The 12,171-nt window shown below is 40.2% G+C and overlaps 1 protein-coding gene across 3 annotated transcripts; it reads right to left on the bottom strand.

Moving 5' to 3' along the window:
- Positions 1 to 190: 190 nt before the first annotated feature.
- Positions 191 to 9,262, bottom strand: LOC141782332 (solute carrier family 22 member 4-like). Of its 3 annotated transcripts, none has more exons than XM_074658567.1 (11): positions 8,748 to 9,262; positions 7,686 to 7,895; positions 6,369 to 6,472; positions 5,801 to 5,955; positions 5,389 to 5,560; positions 4,957 to 5,083; positions 4,777 to 4,877; positions 4,396 to 4,610; positions 2,539 to 2,721; positions 2,036 to 2,171; positions 626 to 757 (listed from the first exon to the last, which is right to left on the bottom strand). In XM_074658567.1, exons 1-11 carry the CDS (start codon positions 8,955 to 8,957, stop codon positions 655 to 657), a joined length of 1,716 nt encoding a protein of 571 aa, XP_074514668.1. In that variant the 5' UTR covers positions 8,958 to 9,262; the 3' UTR covers positions 626 to 654. The 3 variants fall into 3 exon arrangements, with proteins under 3 accessions (XP_074514670.1, XP_074514668.1, XP_074514669.1); XM_074658568.1 differs by having other exon boundaries at positions 7,686 to 7,892; positions 8,748 to 9,260; XM_074658569.1 differs by lacking the exon at positions 2,036 to 2,171 and having other exon boundaries at positions 191 to 757; positions 8,748 to 9,260.
- Positions 9,263 to 12,171: the final 2,909 nt, after the last annotated feature.

Raw genomic sequence — 12,171 nt, forward strand, 5'->3', positions numbered from 1 at the left:
ATATTTATATATACTTTAATTTATATACACAACTAAAAATTCAAGTTTATATTACCAATCTGAATTTTATAATGTAGCTTTGCTACTGTTAGCACCTCTGCTACTGTTGCTGCTACATGAGCAAAACACTTCTGACCACCTGGAGTCTGTTCAGAATTCACATTCAAATTAACTTCCACCTTAAAAGTTCATGTTTATGATTTATATTTCTTTCCACTTTCATATACTGTATATGCTGAGATTGTCACATTCATGTCATGTTTATAATCTCAAGTGTGCCAATGTTTCAATCCATCATTGGAAACATAGTAAACTAGATCTACAGCAAGTGAAGCAAACTACTGTATGATTTTAAACGTCCATTTGAAAGTTCTACTGACTTTTAATGAAAGAAAATTACAGTCATTCTGTGACTCCTTATTTTCTATGAAGCTTTGCAATAGTTTCCTTTTTTGTTTCACTGTTGCACAGCGATCTGTCCCTGCAGTATGTAAAGACAATAAACTGTTGTCACTATTCATAACTGCCAGTGAATGCATCACTCCCAGTGTTCACAGGTCTAAAATGTAATTCATAAAATAGAACATAGTTTTGGTGCTTTTGGCAGTTTTAGTGTCGTCCGTAGTTTTGTTTTTTTGCCGTGTGTCAGGAGTCTTATAGGCAAGTTGTGCAGATGATCTCAGGTGCAGTAGTCTGGTCTTTAGCAGATTTCCCGTCATCCTTTGGAGGAGGCGTGGAGGCCCATGGCCACCTGATCCTGGAAGCCAGATGAGGAGAGCTGCATTATTCAGGCTGCACATACACAATGTGTTTTCACCCTATTTCACCCCTAAGTGTTTCTTCTTTTTTTTACATTATACAAATCTTGTTCTAGATTTTTAAACACATTTTTGTAACGGATATGTAATTCAATAGATTCGATTTTTCTTTCATATATATTTTTTCTTTTTGGTTCTGTACTTGTGTCTACGCTTTGTTTTGTTGTATCCATTTAAAACACAGCCCTGCTGTTTCATTCTCTAATACTGTTTTTTGAGAGCTTAGCTGCAAAGATCTAAGCCATGCTGGCACACTGTGAGTGTTTTTCCCAAGCGGTGCTTCCAGTGCTGAGAAATGAAGCCAACACAGAAGTGCCAAAGACTTTCAGTTCATCGCATGGCCACTTGAGGCTGGTTCCAAAAGCAAGTTGATCTCCATGCACCCCCATGTTAAAATGCCCAACTTTATAGCAGAAATAAACATGTTTACAGCCGGGTACAAAAAACGGTTTTGGTCTCTATAGCCAATATCCCTGTTCATGACAACTGTACGGGGGAGGGGATTTTTATATATCGCACCCATTTAAATTATATTAATGCCGCAATCCATTGTACTCTGAACTCTGAAAAAAACAACCTAGTACAATGGAACGGCCATTCGTTCGCCGACATAAACACACCTGACGTCATAGCAACATGGCAGCGCACACAGTGAATTACCTTTTCACCATTTCTTACTTTATGTAGTGTTTGTGTTGTGAAACGTGCTGTAACAATGTTGTATAGCTGCTATTTCCATTTCCATTCAGTTGATTTGTGCTTGATAGAAGTCTTATGCGAGCATGCGGTACAAGTCTAGTCTCATTTAACAGGGCTCCCGCGGATCCATATTTTATACAGTCTATGGTTTTTCCACCGAGCAGCACCGTATGGTAAAAGGTGTAGATGGCCTGTTGGAGGTGTGGCTGTTTCTGCTTGTAATATTCCTCCCTACAATATTTTAAATTGACCAAATAGCGCAGAATAAGTCCATACTAAAAAAAATTCTATTTCATATTATGTCGCTTGGCTTTTGAACTATGTTTACTGTTATACACCAAATCTTCAAGTCAAATTCCTTGTATGTGCAAACCCATTTGGCAATTAAACAGTTTCTGATTCTGATTCTTCTGATATATTGTTGTGTAGACGTGTATTCAAGTAGTTTCGTTCACTTCATTTCAAAGATCCATAGTCAGATTCGTAGACTATGTACTTTTTCCTATGTGCAGACTGACCGCTGTATGAGCGCCATCTGCTGGATGGTGTCGGGCAGCGGCTGTCTGAAGGTCTCGGGGAGGAAGACACTGACCAGAACACTGAGCAGTGACAGAGAACCCACAACGATCCACGGCAGGCACTGATTCAACACAGCTGGAGACAATATCAGACCAGATCGGTGAGCTCATACTTTGTCCGATACAGATCTTTATGGGCATTAAATCCATCCAAAATACAAAAAAGAAGATAAATATCTCAAAATCTCACCCAATAAAACCAAATCTATCTGTATCATTAGATTCAACTGAGGGCAACTGAGAAAATATGATTTTTTTTTTGTTGTCATTTGGGTGAACTGACCCTTTAAAAGCCAGAACTGAAAGCATCACAAGAGCAGCCTTGCAGCTACTACATCAGCTGATATTGGCGGTAGCACTACTACAACAATTATTTTTTGTAATAAGTTATTATATATACTCTATATAGTCCACAGTATAATGTATGAAGTGAAAGGTCTCACCTAGCTGCAGCAGGTATGGGCAAACAGAGGACCCCACTCTGCCTAACATGGCACAGGAATTCATTGCTGTGCTCCTGATGACTGTGGGAGACAGCTCACCAGTGTACACGTACAACACCCCGGCGCCAGCCAGAATGCCAAATTTACCCAGCAGTGCCAGGATCAGGGTGAGAGCTGGTTGACCTGTAGGGAGGTAGGAGAGCTGCAAATTAGTGATCGGGAAATTAAGCATTTCTGTATGGAGGACCACAAAAGTCACGGAAATAGTAATAAAGCATTTAATTGCAGGAATACATGGACTAAATTACAAAGTATTTAATTATTTGACATTCTAATGGGCATAAAAATAAGTATTATGCAAAAAAAAAATTACAATTGAAATCAAAAATATTTCAAATTAAAAAGGGATTTACCAAAACACCATGCAACAGTCAATAAATACATCATTTAAAATAACATTAATGAATTTAGTTTTATGGTGTTTCTGTAAATCCTTTTTAATTTGAACTACTTATTGATGAATTAATATTTCATTTGCAAATTGTTTTTATAAATCTTGTTTTTATTGCCCATTCAAATGTCAAATAATGAATTACTTAATTTGATTTAAGACAGTTAATTAAATTGTAATTTAGTCCATGTATTCATAGATTAATACATTAATTAGTAAACACATTTATTAATGCCTATTTTCATTGTACAATTCGTTATTAATCAATTAAATGCTTTATTACTATTTCCGTGCCAGTTGTGGTACTCCATATTTCTGAAGCACTGAATCACTATGAAGCTTCTGACTGTTGATTAAACCCCAATCCTGGACAGGGGATCATACCATAACCAGGCCCAGCAGGCTTGTCAAGCTTTGTGTTTCTCAACATGTGTGGTGTGCGTGGGGCTGTGATATGAGAGATATTTTGTATATAAAGAGTTTGGATGGTGGCGTCTTGTTTTTAGCCTTTCCAAAACCACCCAAGCAAAATTGCATATTAAACCATGTGTTTATCTACTGTAATGTGAACTGCCATCATTAGCATGTGTGGCCACCCAGCGTACTACATAATTTACAGTAGGAACCTAGCATTAGTTCCAAAGCTGAAGAGCAATAGCTAACTACATTATTTTGTGGGACTACAGGTTACGTTAGAAAAATCCCTAATTACACTTTATAATACATGCACTGTAAGGGCTTACTGGCACAACTTTGCATTTAAGAACAAATGCTGCTCCTTTTTTCCCATGTCTTCTATACGGATCATCAAGTGAGGATGCTGACTTTTTGTGTACCTCTGTCTAAAAACAAGGATCTATTGTTTAAAATGAAAAAAAAATTTGATGGTAAATCTGCATCTGTTATCCTTGTTAAACACATGTAGTGTGCAAAAAAGGAAATCCCTGACAGGCATAGCAAAAGCAACTAAGGGGGGTTGGGCTTAGTAAACAATCGATTGTGCTGAAAATGGTTAATTGTTTCAATTTTATTCAACAAGATGAAATTATTTTAACGTTATTCTTGTTATAAAAAAGAAAGAAAGCAGTGGGGGCGGCTGTGGCTAAGAGGGTAAAGTAAGTCGTCCACCAATCAGAAGGTTGGTGGTTTGATCCCCGGCTGCTCCGGGTCACATGCCGATGTGTCCTTGAGCAAGATACTTTACCCCAAATTGCTCCCAAATAGCCATCGGTGTGCGAATGAGTATTTAGATTAGATCCTGATGGGCACCTTGTATGAATGTGTGTGTGAATGGGTGAATGCTGACATGTAGTGTAAAGCGCTTTGAATGGTCGGAAGACTAGAAAAGTGCTATATAAATGCAAGTCCAAGTCCATTTACAACTAATTTGTGCTAGTCTCACTCACTGTTCAGAGTGACCGCGATGAGGAGAAGAGCTAGTGCCCCCAGCAGGGTGAAGCTGATATACGACAAGCGGCGAGGAAGACTTCGTGCTGTCAGCCAGCTGGCAGCGTACGCTGGGAGCTCAACAACCGACACCAGGAAGTAGTTGATGAAGGGGTTGCCATAGAGACCAGACATGTTGAATGACAATCCAAAGTAACTTACTGAGAAAGAAAACCTGCAAACAACAAGAGAACGAGACTTAAACGTTGATTACAGCAACAATATGAAAGTGTTATAGAATAAAATACGGGATTGGGAACATTTCTATTGCCTCTCCTCATTGCAGCTCCTCCTCCTGAATTTCAGGGAAATTCTAGTGATGGAAAAGTGCTTTAACTCACCACATCATCCACAGAATAAGTGTTATATGTCGAATGTTTGCTGTCCTCAGGAGGTCCAGGAAGCTGAGGGACTCTGCCTTCTCACTTGTTGCTTTTTCAACCTGTGGAGAGACAGAAACTGCAGTACAATGTCTACCATCCTTTAGTGTGTGGGTCAAGGCTGAGGTTTGATGTTCTTACGTTGGCTGAAGGGAAGATGACATGTGGAGCTTCCACTCGGTTCTCCAGAGCCATTGACCTCAGCAAGATTTCTGCTTCCTGAAAACGGCCACGAGAAACCAACCAGCGAGGAGACTCTGGAATCAGCCTGATAGACAGACAGTTAAAAATGTTTTGGTGGAAATTGGAGAAGGATCACACTGGTTCTTCATCAAGCTTTGGTGGGAATGATTATGGAGTCGACCCAGGTTACAAATGATCTGAGAAGCATGGCAAAAAGTTGTGAAAAATTTACTCCATGCTCCAAAATACAAGATGCTAACCTTGAGTCTTGGGCCTGGCTTTAAATGTATTTTCCAAATATGTGTAGGGTGTTAAGTTGCTCTTTTACATGCAGTAGGGAGTTCCTTGAGTAGACAGATATATTTTCATAGTGTACTGAGGTCATCTTACCACCAGAGGGGGATACAGGCCAGGCCTGGCACAGCCAAGGCCAGTGACAGGTGTCTCCAGCTCCTGACCAGGTAGGCAGTGACAGGCAGCAGAATTAAACCTAACCCGTAGGTCCAAGGCATGCACAGGCTCGAGAAGAGAACTCTGGTTGAACCGAACAGGATCTCTGAACCTGTGGGGAAAATGTTTAAAAAGTGTCAGGCAAAGCACTGACTTCGTATCTGTAAAAGGCCAAAACAAACAGAAGATGGAATTTCAAATGCGTCCTCATTGGTGTGGACATGGTCTCATTCTGTCCTCCAATGAGACTCCATTGAGATCAACAGCAGAACAATAACACTTTAGCATGCAACCGGTGGAGTCGAGGATAAAAGTCAGCAGTCACAGTATCATGAAAATGAAAAAGCCATACCCAGTACAAATGCAACTATGAAGCAGGTTATTTGACCCATGCCCATCATGAAGAGGAGCACGGTGAAGATGGGCCACGACGGAGCGAAGGCCATAGCGCTGCTGAAGATGCTCAGCGTGGCGATGGCACCAAACAGTGCAGGCTTCCTGCCAAACCTTAAGTACAGATACAACAGAGTGGTGTCAGCCACAACAGCAGCATAAATGATCCTTTATTCAGAAATTAATTAAAAATAGGAATGTATTGTATTGTTGGTCGTCCAATTTCAGGGCAAACCTGGAAATCTTCGTATTTTTTAATGTTCTAAAAAATCTATATCTCAAAATTTTAGGATGATTAATAATATCTTTCAGCTAACCAAACCTCAAAATTATGTCAAGTTTTTGCGATACACTTCCTTTTTTTCCATGTTGTGTAGCAGAGCTTCATCATCTCTTTGGTCAATGCTTGGTTAGCTCACAGCTAACTACCAGACATACTTTGGCATAACATTCTACATCTGGAGCTAACTCTGTAGCAGCTTAGAAGAGCGGCTACAGGAAACAGTTTGAACTGAACTGAAAAGTACCGGTCAGAGATCTGTCCAGAGACGAAGCATCCGACCAGTGCTCCCAGGAAGTACATAAGAGAGCTCAGAGGCTGTTTCCACTGGTCACTGCACACCAGGTTAAACTGGAAGACAAGGGACATATGGGAATTCTGCAGCAAACATAAAAATATAAACTGGAAAAATACAGCATACATAGATACTGGAAAATATAGCAAACATGTGAATGCAACACGGATTTACACAGCAAACAGACATTAAAAGCACGAACTGGAAAAATCCCTAAAGACTAGTTCCCTTGGTCACCAGCAGTCAGGGACCCCAGAGTCCTTTGACCGGTCGCAATGTTAAAGTAACGTAGACCAAGCCCAGCGGTTCATGTGGTGCTTTTTATTACCTCCGCCAAGGCCGAAGGCCTAGGAAGGAGGTTATTTTGTCACCGGCGTTGGTTTGTTTGTTGGTTTGTTGGTTTGTCCGTTTGGAGGATTACTCCAAAAGTCCGCGATGGATCTGAAGGAATTGTTTTGGAGGGGTGGGGTGCACTTCTAGTATTTTGTATAGAACTAGCATGAATGGTGGAATTAGCAAGTTAGCTCAGTCAAGCACATTGCAATCGGCAGATAATCATTATCACTTATCAATCATTGTCATTAACACTGATTCAGTAATGTGCTGATGGCTTAATTTCAAATCCACAGAAAAAAGAGAAAAGGCTCGTGCTGTGCTGTGATTGTTATTCTAAACTGGTTTCGGAAAATGAGCCGACGATAGGCACAGCTGGGCGTGTCTTAACCCCTCAAAAGGAAAGCGGGTGCAGTTTGTACCCTCACATCACAGCATTGAGTATACTTAATTTTATCACCCCTTCCTCAGTGAACTCAGAAGTCAAAACCTGGTCAAAAGTAGTTTGTGTATATGGGACAAAGTAGAATAGCAGAACAGAAATTGAAATACAGCTGTTCCTTTTTTGTATTTGCACATAAAAAATAATCTGACTAAAAGCTAGCTAACAAAAACATACATTTATTGTGCATTGTGTTATCTGTGCAGCAGAAGTTGTGGAATTACACCACACAGATAGCTGAAACATGCAGGAGACACCAATCCAGTCATTTCCAGTTTTGTTATCTGAGGCAATGATTGGTGGCCACTGACACAGGTCACGACCCCGCAGTGTTTTTGCTGACGGAAGTTGTTCTGAACAGACTGGTTTCTTATATAACAGTCTGGAGTCTAGACTGTGCCAAACAGATGGAGGGAATTGGGGGGTAACCAATGGAAGCAGTAGATGCAGTAATAAATTCCATAGTAACAATTGTAACAGCAGTAGCTCAGTACCTCACTGACTACAGTAGACTCGTAGTGCTCAGTACTGTAAGTCCATCCATCTTTACAGCCCTCCTGCTTCAGGCTGGAGAGGAGGATCTCTGGACTTGTCAGGTTGTGGACCAGATCCAGGCTGGATCTGTTTCCAGAGACATACAGGTTCTGCACCAGGTCCAGTTCATACCGGCTACAACTGCTCTTCTCCGGTTGCCCAGCCACCTGCTGACCAGGAAAACAGCATCGTCATTATTTCCGAATGCAACAACAGGAGGTAGGCTGCACCGAAGTAGACCACATCAGATCAAACTAGACCAGTTCTAACCTGCATGAGGATCACAGCCCGGATCCAAAGCTGTATAGTAAATTATTAGCTGACTGCATTTTCAAATATTTGAAATCCTTCACTCGTACACAGACATCAGCTGTGTTATGTCTCAGCATTCGACTAGATTTAGAGAAAAACATTATATTTGCAAATTGTTTTATTTTATTTACTGTCATGTATGCTGTAACATGAGCATCTGATAAAATAAATAGTAGTTTACTGTCAGGATATAGTGACAGTTTTATACAAATAACTTCATCATATTTGCTCAAAGTTACAGATTGCAGCTTTAATTGTGGATCAAACAGAAACTGTAACGGAGAACAAGAAGACATCACTGCGATAAACAGAATTTCGGTTTGGGAAATAGGTTCATAAGTGAATGCCTTTTATTGTAACCATGATGTTGAAGGTCCCCTAACCTAGTAATTTTAACCAAAATGATCTTTCGTGTGACAGTGTTGGAAGTCACAGACAAATGCTGCTGACGGGGGTGTCAGATCAGAAAACACTTCTAAGTGTCGTTCTGGGAAAATGACGTATTTTAGAAGACTTGTGTGTTAATAAATGGAATTTTCAAAAGTCAATTCAAGGGAGTAAAATTAGTTTGATTGCATTTAAAAAAAATAATGAATTCATTGATTAAAGACAGATGATGAAATGAAATCCTTAAATGTCACATGTAAGAATTCCTTTTTTTTCACTTTCCTTTATTTTCATTCAGTTTTGAACAACAGGCCAGTTCTGACCTGTACTGGGATGCTGGCCTGGATCCAGTCCTGGCTCAGGTTGCTGTGGGCGGGGATGTGGCAGTGGTGGGGGGGGATAGCCAGCAGAAAGTTGACGCACTGGAGGTTGTATCCACATGGGATGGTGGTGAGACAGAGCAAGACGAAGACTCTCCTCTGGAACGGGCCCCAGGTCCCCAGGAACGACAGTGACTCCTCGTAGTCCTGCATACTGGACTCTACTTATACTCTATTCTGTACCACTGAAGCAACTGACAATCAGGTTGACTGTAAATACACAAAGAAGATCTATCTAAAAACTACAAATAATTTTAGAACTACATTTAGACCCTCTGTTACTACAAGTACAACAGCTACAAATATAATTCTCCCGTCTATAAATACTGCAAATATTTTGTCCCTCAGTCTGAATACCAATACTGTTAATACTCCTGTTGCAGCAGTTGTCAGCTTCGCTCTGCAGGATCTCTCTGAGGCTTCACACCTTATCCCAGACAAGACAAAAGAACTCCACCTCTCCTCTTCCTGGCCTCTCCTCCTCACCCTCTCATCCTTCTCCTCCTCCTCCTTCTCTTCTCTGTTCGTGCTCATAGTTCAACTACTTGTTGCAACTCCTCATGTTGGTAAAAATGTATACTTCATATCAGAAATAGAGAGAGAGAGAGAGAGAGAGAGAGAGCTGTGCGGGGAGAAACACTGTGTCCCTTTTAAAAGGTAAACATGAAGATTATTGTGACTAAATGAAGAAAAAGGGAGTAACCCAGATCTCTAAAGACATACAGTTTGACTTTTATTGGAATTTTTTCTATTTTCTATTTATGATTCATGACTTTTGCAGTACGTGTTTTTTTTTTCTTTTCTTTTCTATTTCTAATCAGCGCTGCCTAGTTTGACAGTTTGATCAGAGTTCACAAGTTTCGCAAGCATTGATTGACGGCTACTTTAGAGATTACTCGGCTCTGATTGGTTGTTTTCCTTCGGGTGCAGTGGAATATTGCAAATGTCAATAGGAGCACTAGGAGGACACAGAGGAACATGATTTGTTTTCATAGATTATCTGTCTCATACACTATTGTCAGGATATAGTGACTGTTTTATAAAAATAACATTTTAATCATATTTGCTCAAAGTTACCAACTGCAGCTTTAATTACCTATAAAGCTCTACGGGCTGGCCCCACTTTATATTTCTGAATTATTGTGTCCCTACTGACCAAGGTCTTCGGCTGTCTGAGGTGACTGAGCTTTTGCAGTTGTGACTCCCACCCTCCGGAGCCGTCTTCCCCTAGTTATAAAAAACGCAGAGTTGTTAAAAACTGACCTGTTTTTTAAGGTCTTTGTCCTGTAATGTGTGTTTACCTTCTGTGTAGGTTTTATTGTTTTTATATTGTTATTTCCTGTTTTTAACTTTCTATTTTTCTTCAATGTTTGCGTTGTACAGCACCTTGTAACCTTGTGGTTTCGAAAGGCGGTTTATAAATAACGTTTACTGGATGAATTCTTCCTTAAAATATCACAGCTGCAAATATCAGGGTTTATAAGAGATTGATTCTTCATGGAGTAATTAAGGAACTTCTTAATAAGGGACATTTATGCATATTATTCATAATTAACGGTATTATTATTAATGATTATTAAAATACTCAGATTAAATGTAGTCAAGTCCATTAAATGACCCCTGATCATTTAAAGGGACTCAGTTCCTTGGAAGTTCAGTATTAATTAAGTTGTTTCCTTTTCACAGTGGGTGTTAAACGTGATTTGAAGGCTTTACTTAAAGCAGTAAAGATACAAGTCTCAACATTTAAGGCCAAACAAGACTGTGTGATTCTCCTCTGTGACCCAGCTGAAAACAAACAAATTGGGAGCTAAAGCTACAGTGTCAAATCAGGTTACATTTGGTCTTTCTCAGGAAAATAACCTCATTAATTAACATTATGCCATACCCCAAGCTGACTTCTCACAATGATCTGGCTTCTTTCTTTCATGTAAACGTCTCACAGAAGGTCAGTCAATGTGTGTCTGTAGGCTGCCTGTGTGAGATGTCATGATTTACAGGCTCATGACAGGTGCGAGCTGGATGACACTGAAGTGAAAACTCCTCGTCACCTTTTAACTGGCGCGATCATTTATTTCCACAGATCCGGAGATACTGAGTGTTCAGTAAATGATTAAACCAGTTTAAAGCTTCCAGTCCAGTCCAGTTCTCTCTCTCTCTCTCTCTGTGCCTCTCCTTCCTGTTCGGTGACCTCACTGGTACCAGTTTGTTCAGGTGCAGCAGACTGACTCAGCGTTTTTCTTTCTCTTCAGATGATGTTCAAGCTGCATTCAAATATTTTTTGGTGGTCAAAACTACCACATTGTAATCACTTTGAGTTTGTTGGAAGTTGCACATTAAATAAACATTTAATCTGGTTTCCTGAAATGAGATCAAGACCAAAACCAACAACACAGACTCGGACTCTGTTACAAGCACAAATGATCCTTTGACAGTTCTTAGAAAAACAGTCTGCAGATTCTGACTAACTAGAAGAGGGAGGAGGATGAGAGCGAACGGTTTCCAATCAGTACTCACTGTGTTATCCCTCCAAGGCTCTGTGGGAAGAATGGTTTCAACGTGTCGCTGTGGTTCAGTGAAAACGTTACTGTGTTGATTGGAAATATGTCAGGGAGTAACTTCTTTCGACTAAGAAGGAAAAGGTCAGAAATGGTAGTTTCTTGGATATTTTTGCAGCAGCTGTTACAATTTCTGCAGCTCTTCTTCACATTAACCCTAAACACACTGTCTGTGCTTGCGAGTCAAAGCAGCTTTAGAGTAACAGTTTTCCTTTTTCACGTCCGTCATTCACGAGTCAACGTGTGCCTTCATGTTGATGTGGGTTAAGTGTCCTCTAGTGGACATGAGATGAGACTTATTATAGTAACAAAGGAATCTTTTGAGGTCCTGTGAGAGTCGTTGAGGTTCGACATCAGTGGTGGAAAAAGTACTCAGATCATTTACTTAGGTAAAAGTAGCAATAAAAATACTGTGTTACAAGTAAAAGTCCATCCAATATCCTCCTTAAAGGAACGGTGTGTAACAACTTGCTTGATCTATTGGCAAAAATGGGATATAATATTAATAAGTATGTTTTATTTAGTGTATAATCACCTGATAATAAGAATTGTTGTGTTTTTGTTGCCTTAGAATGAGCCGTTTATATCTACAAACGGAGTCGGTCCTCACTCTACGGAGTTCGCCATGTTGCACCACCATGTCTCTACAGTAGCCCAGAACGGACAAACCAAACACTGTTAACTTTTCCTGCTTGGGCCGGAGTCGATAACGTTACTCGCTCCCTTTGCCGCCACTCTCTCTCTCTCTTGCTTCATCAATCAATTCCCACACATACTCTACGCAGTGGCTCTGCTCCAGATGGAGAGAG

This window comes from Sebastes fasciatus, chromosome 14 (genome assembly GCF_043250625.1).
Source record: "Sebastes fasciatus isolate fSebFas1 chromosome 14, fSebFas1.pri, whole genome shotgun sequence".
Taxonomy (NCBI): domain Eukaryota; kingdom Metazoa; phylum Chordata; class Actinopteri; order Perciformes; family Sebastidae; genus Sebastes; species Sebastes fasciatus.

Excerpts from the sequence above, each read along its gene's own strand:
- LOC141782332 (XM_074658567.1), bottom strand. The coding sequence starts at position 8,957 with ATGCAGGACTACGAGGAGTCACTGTCGTTCCTGGGGACCTGGGGCCCG. Across the intron at positions 6,473-7,685 it reads AGTCTACTGTAGTCAGTGAG|TTTAACCTGGTGTGCAGTGA; the intron begins GTACTGAGCTAC and ends CTTGTCTTCCAG. Across the intron at positions 2,722-4,395 it reads CATCGCGGTCACTCTGAACA|GTCAACCAGCTCTCACCCTG; the intron begins GTGAGTGAGACT and ends ACCTCCCTACAG.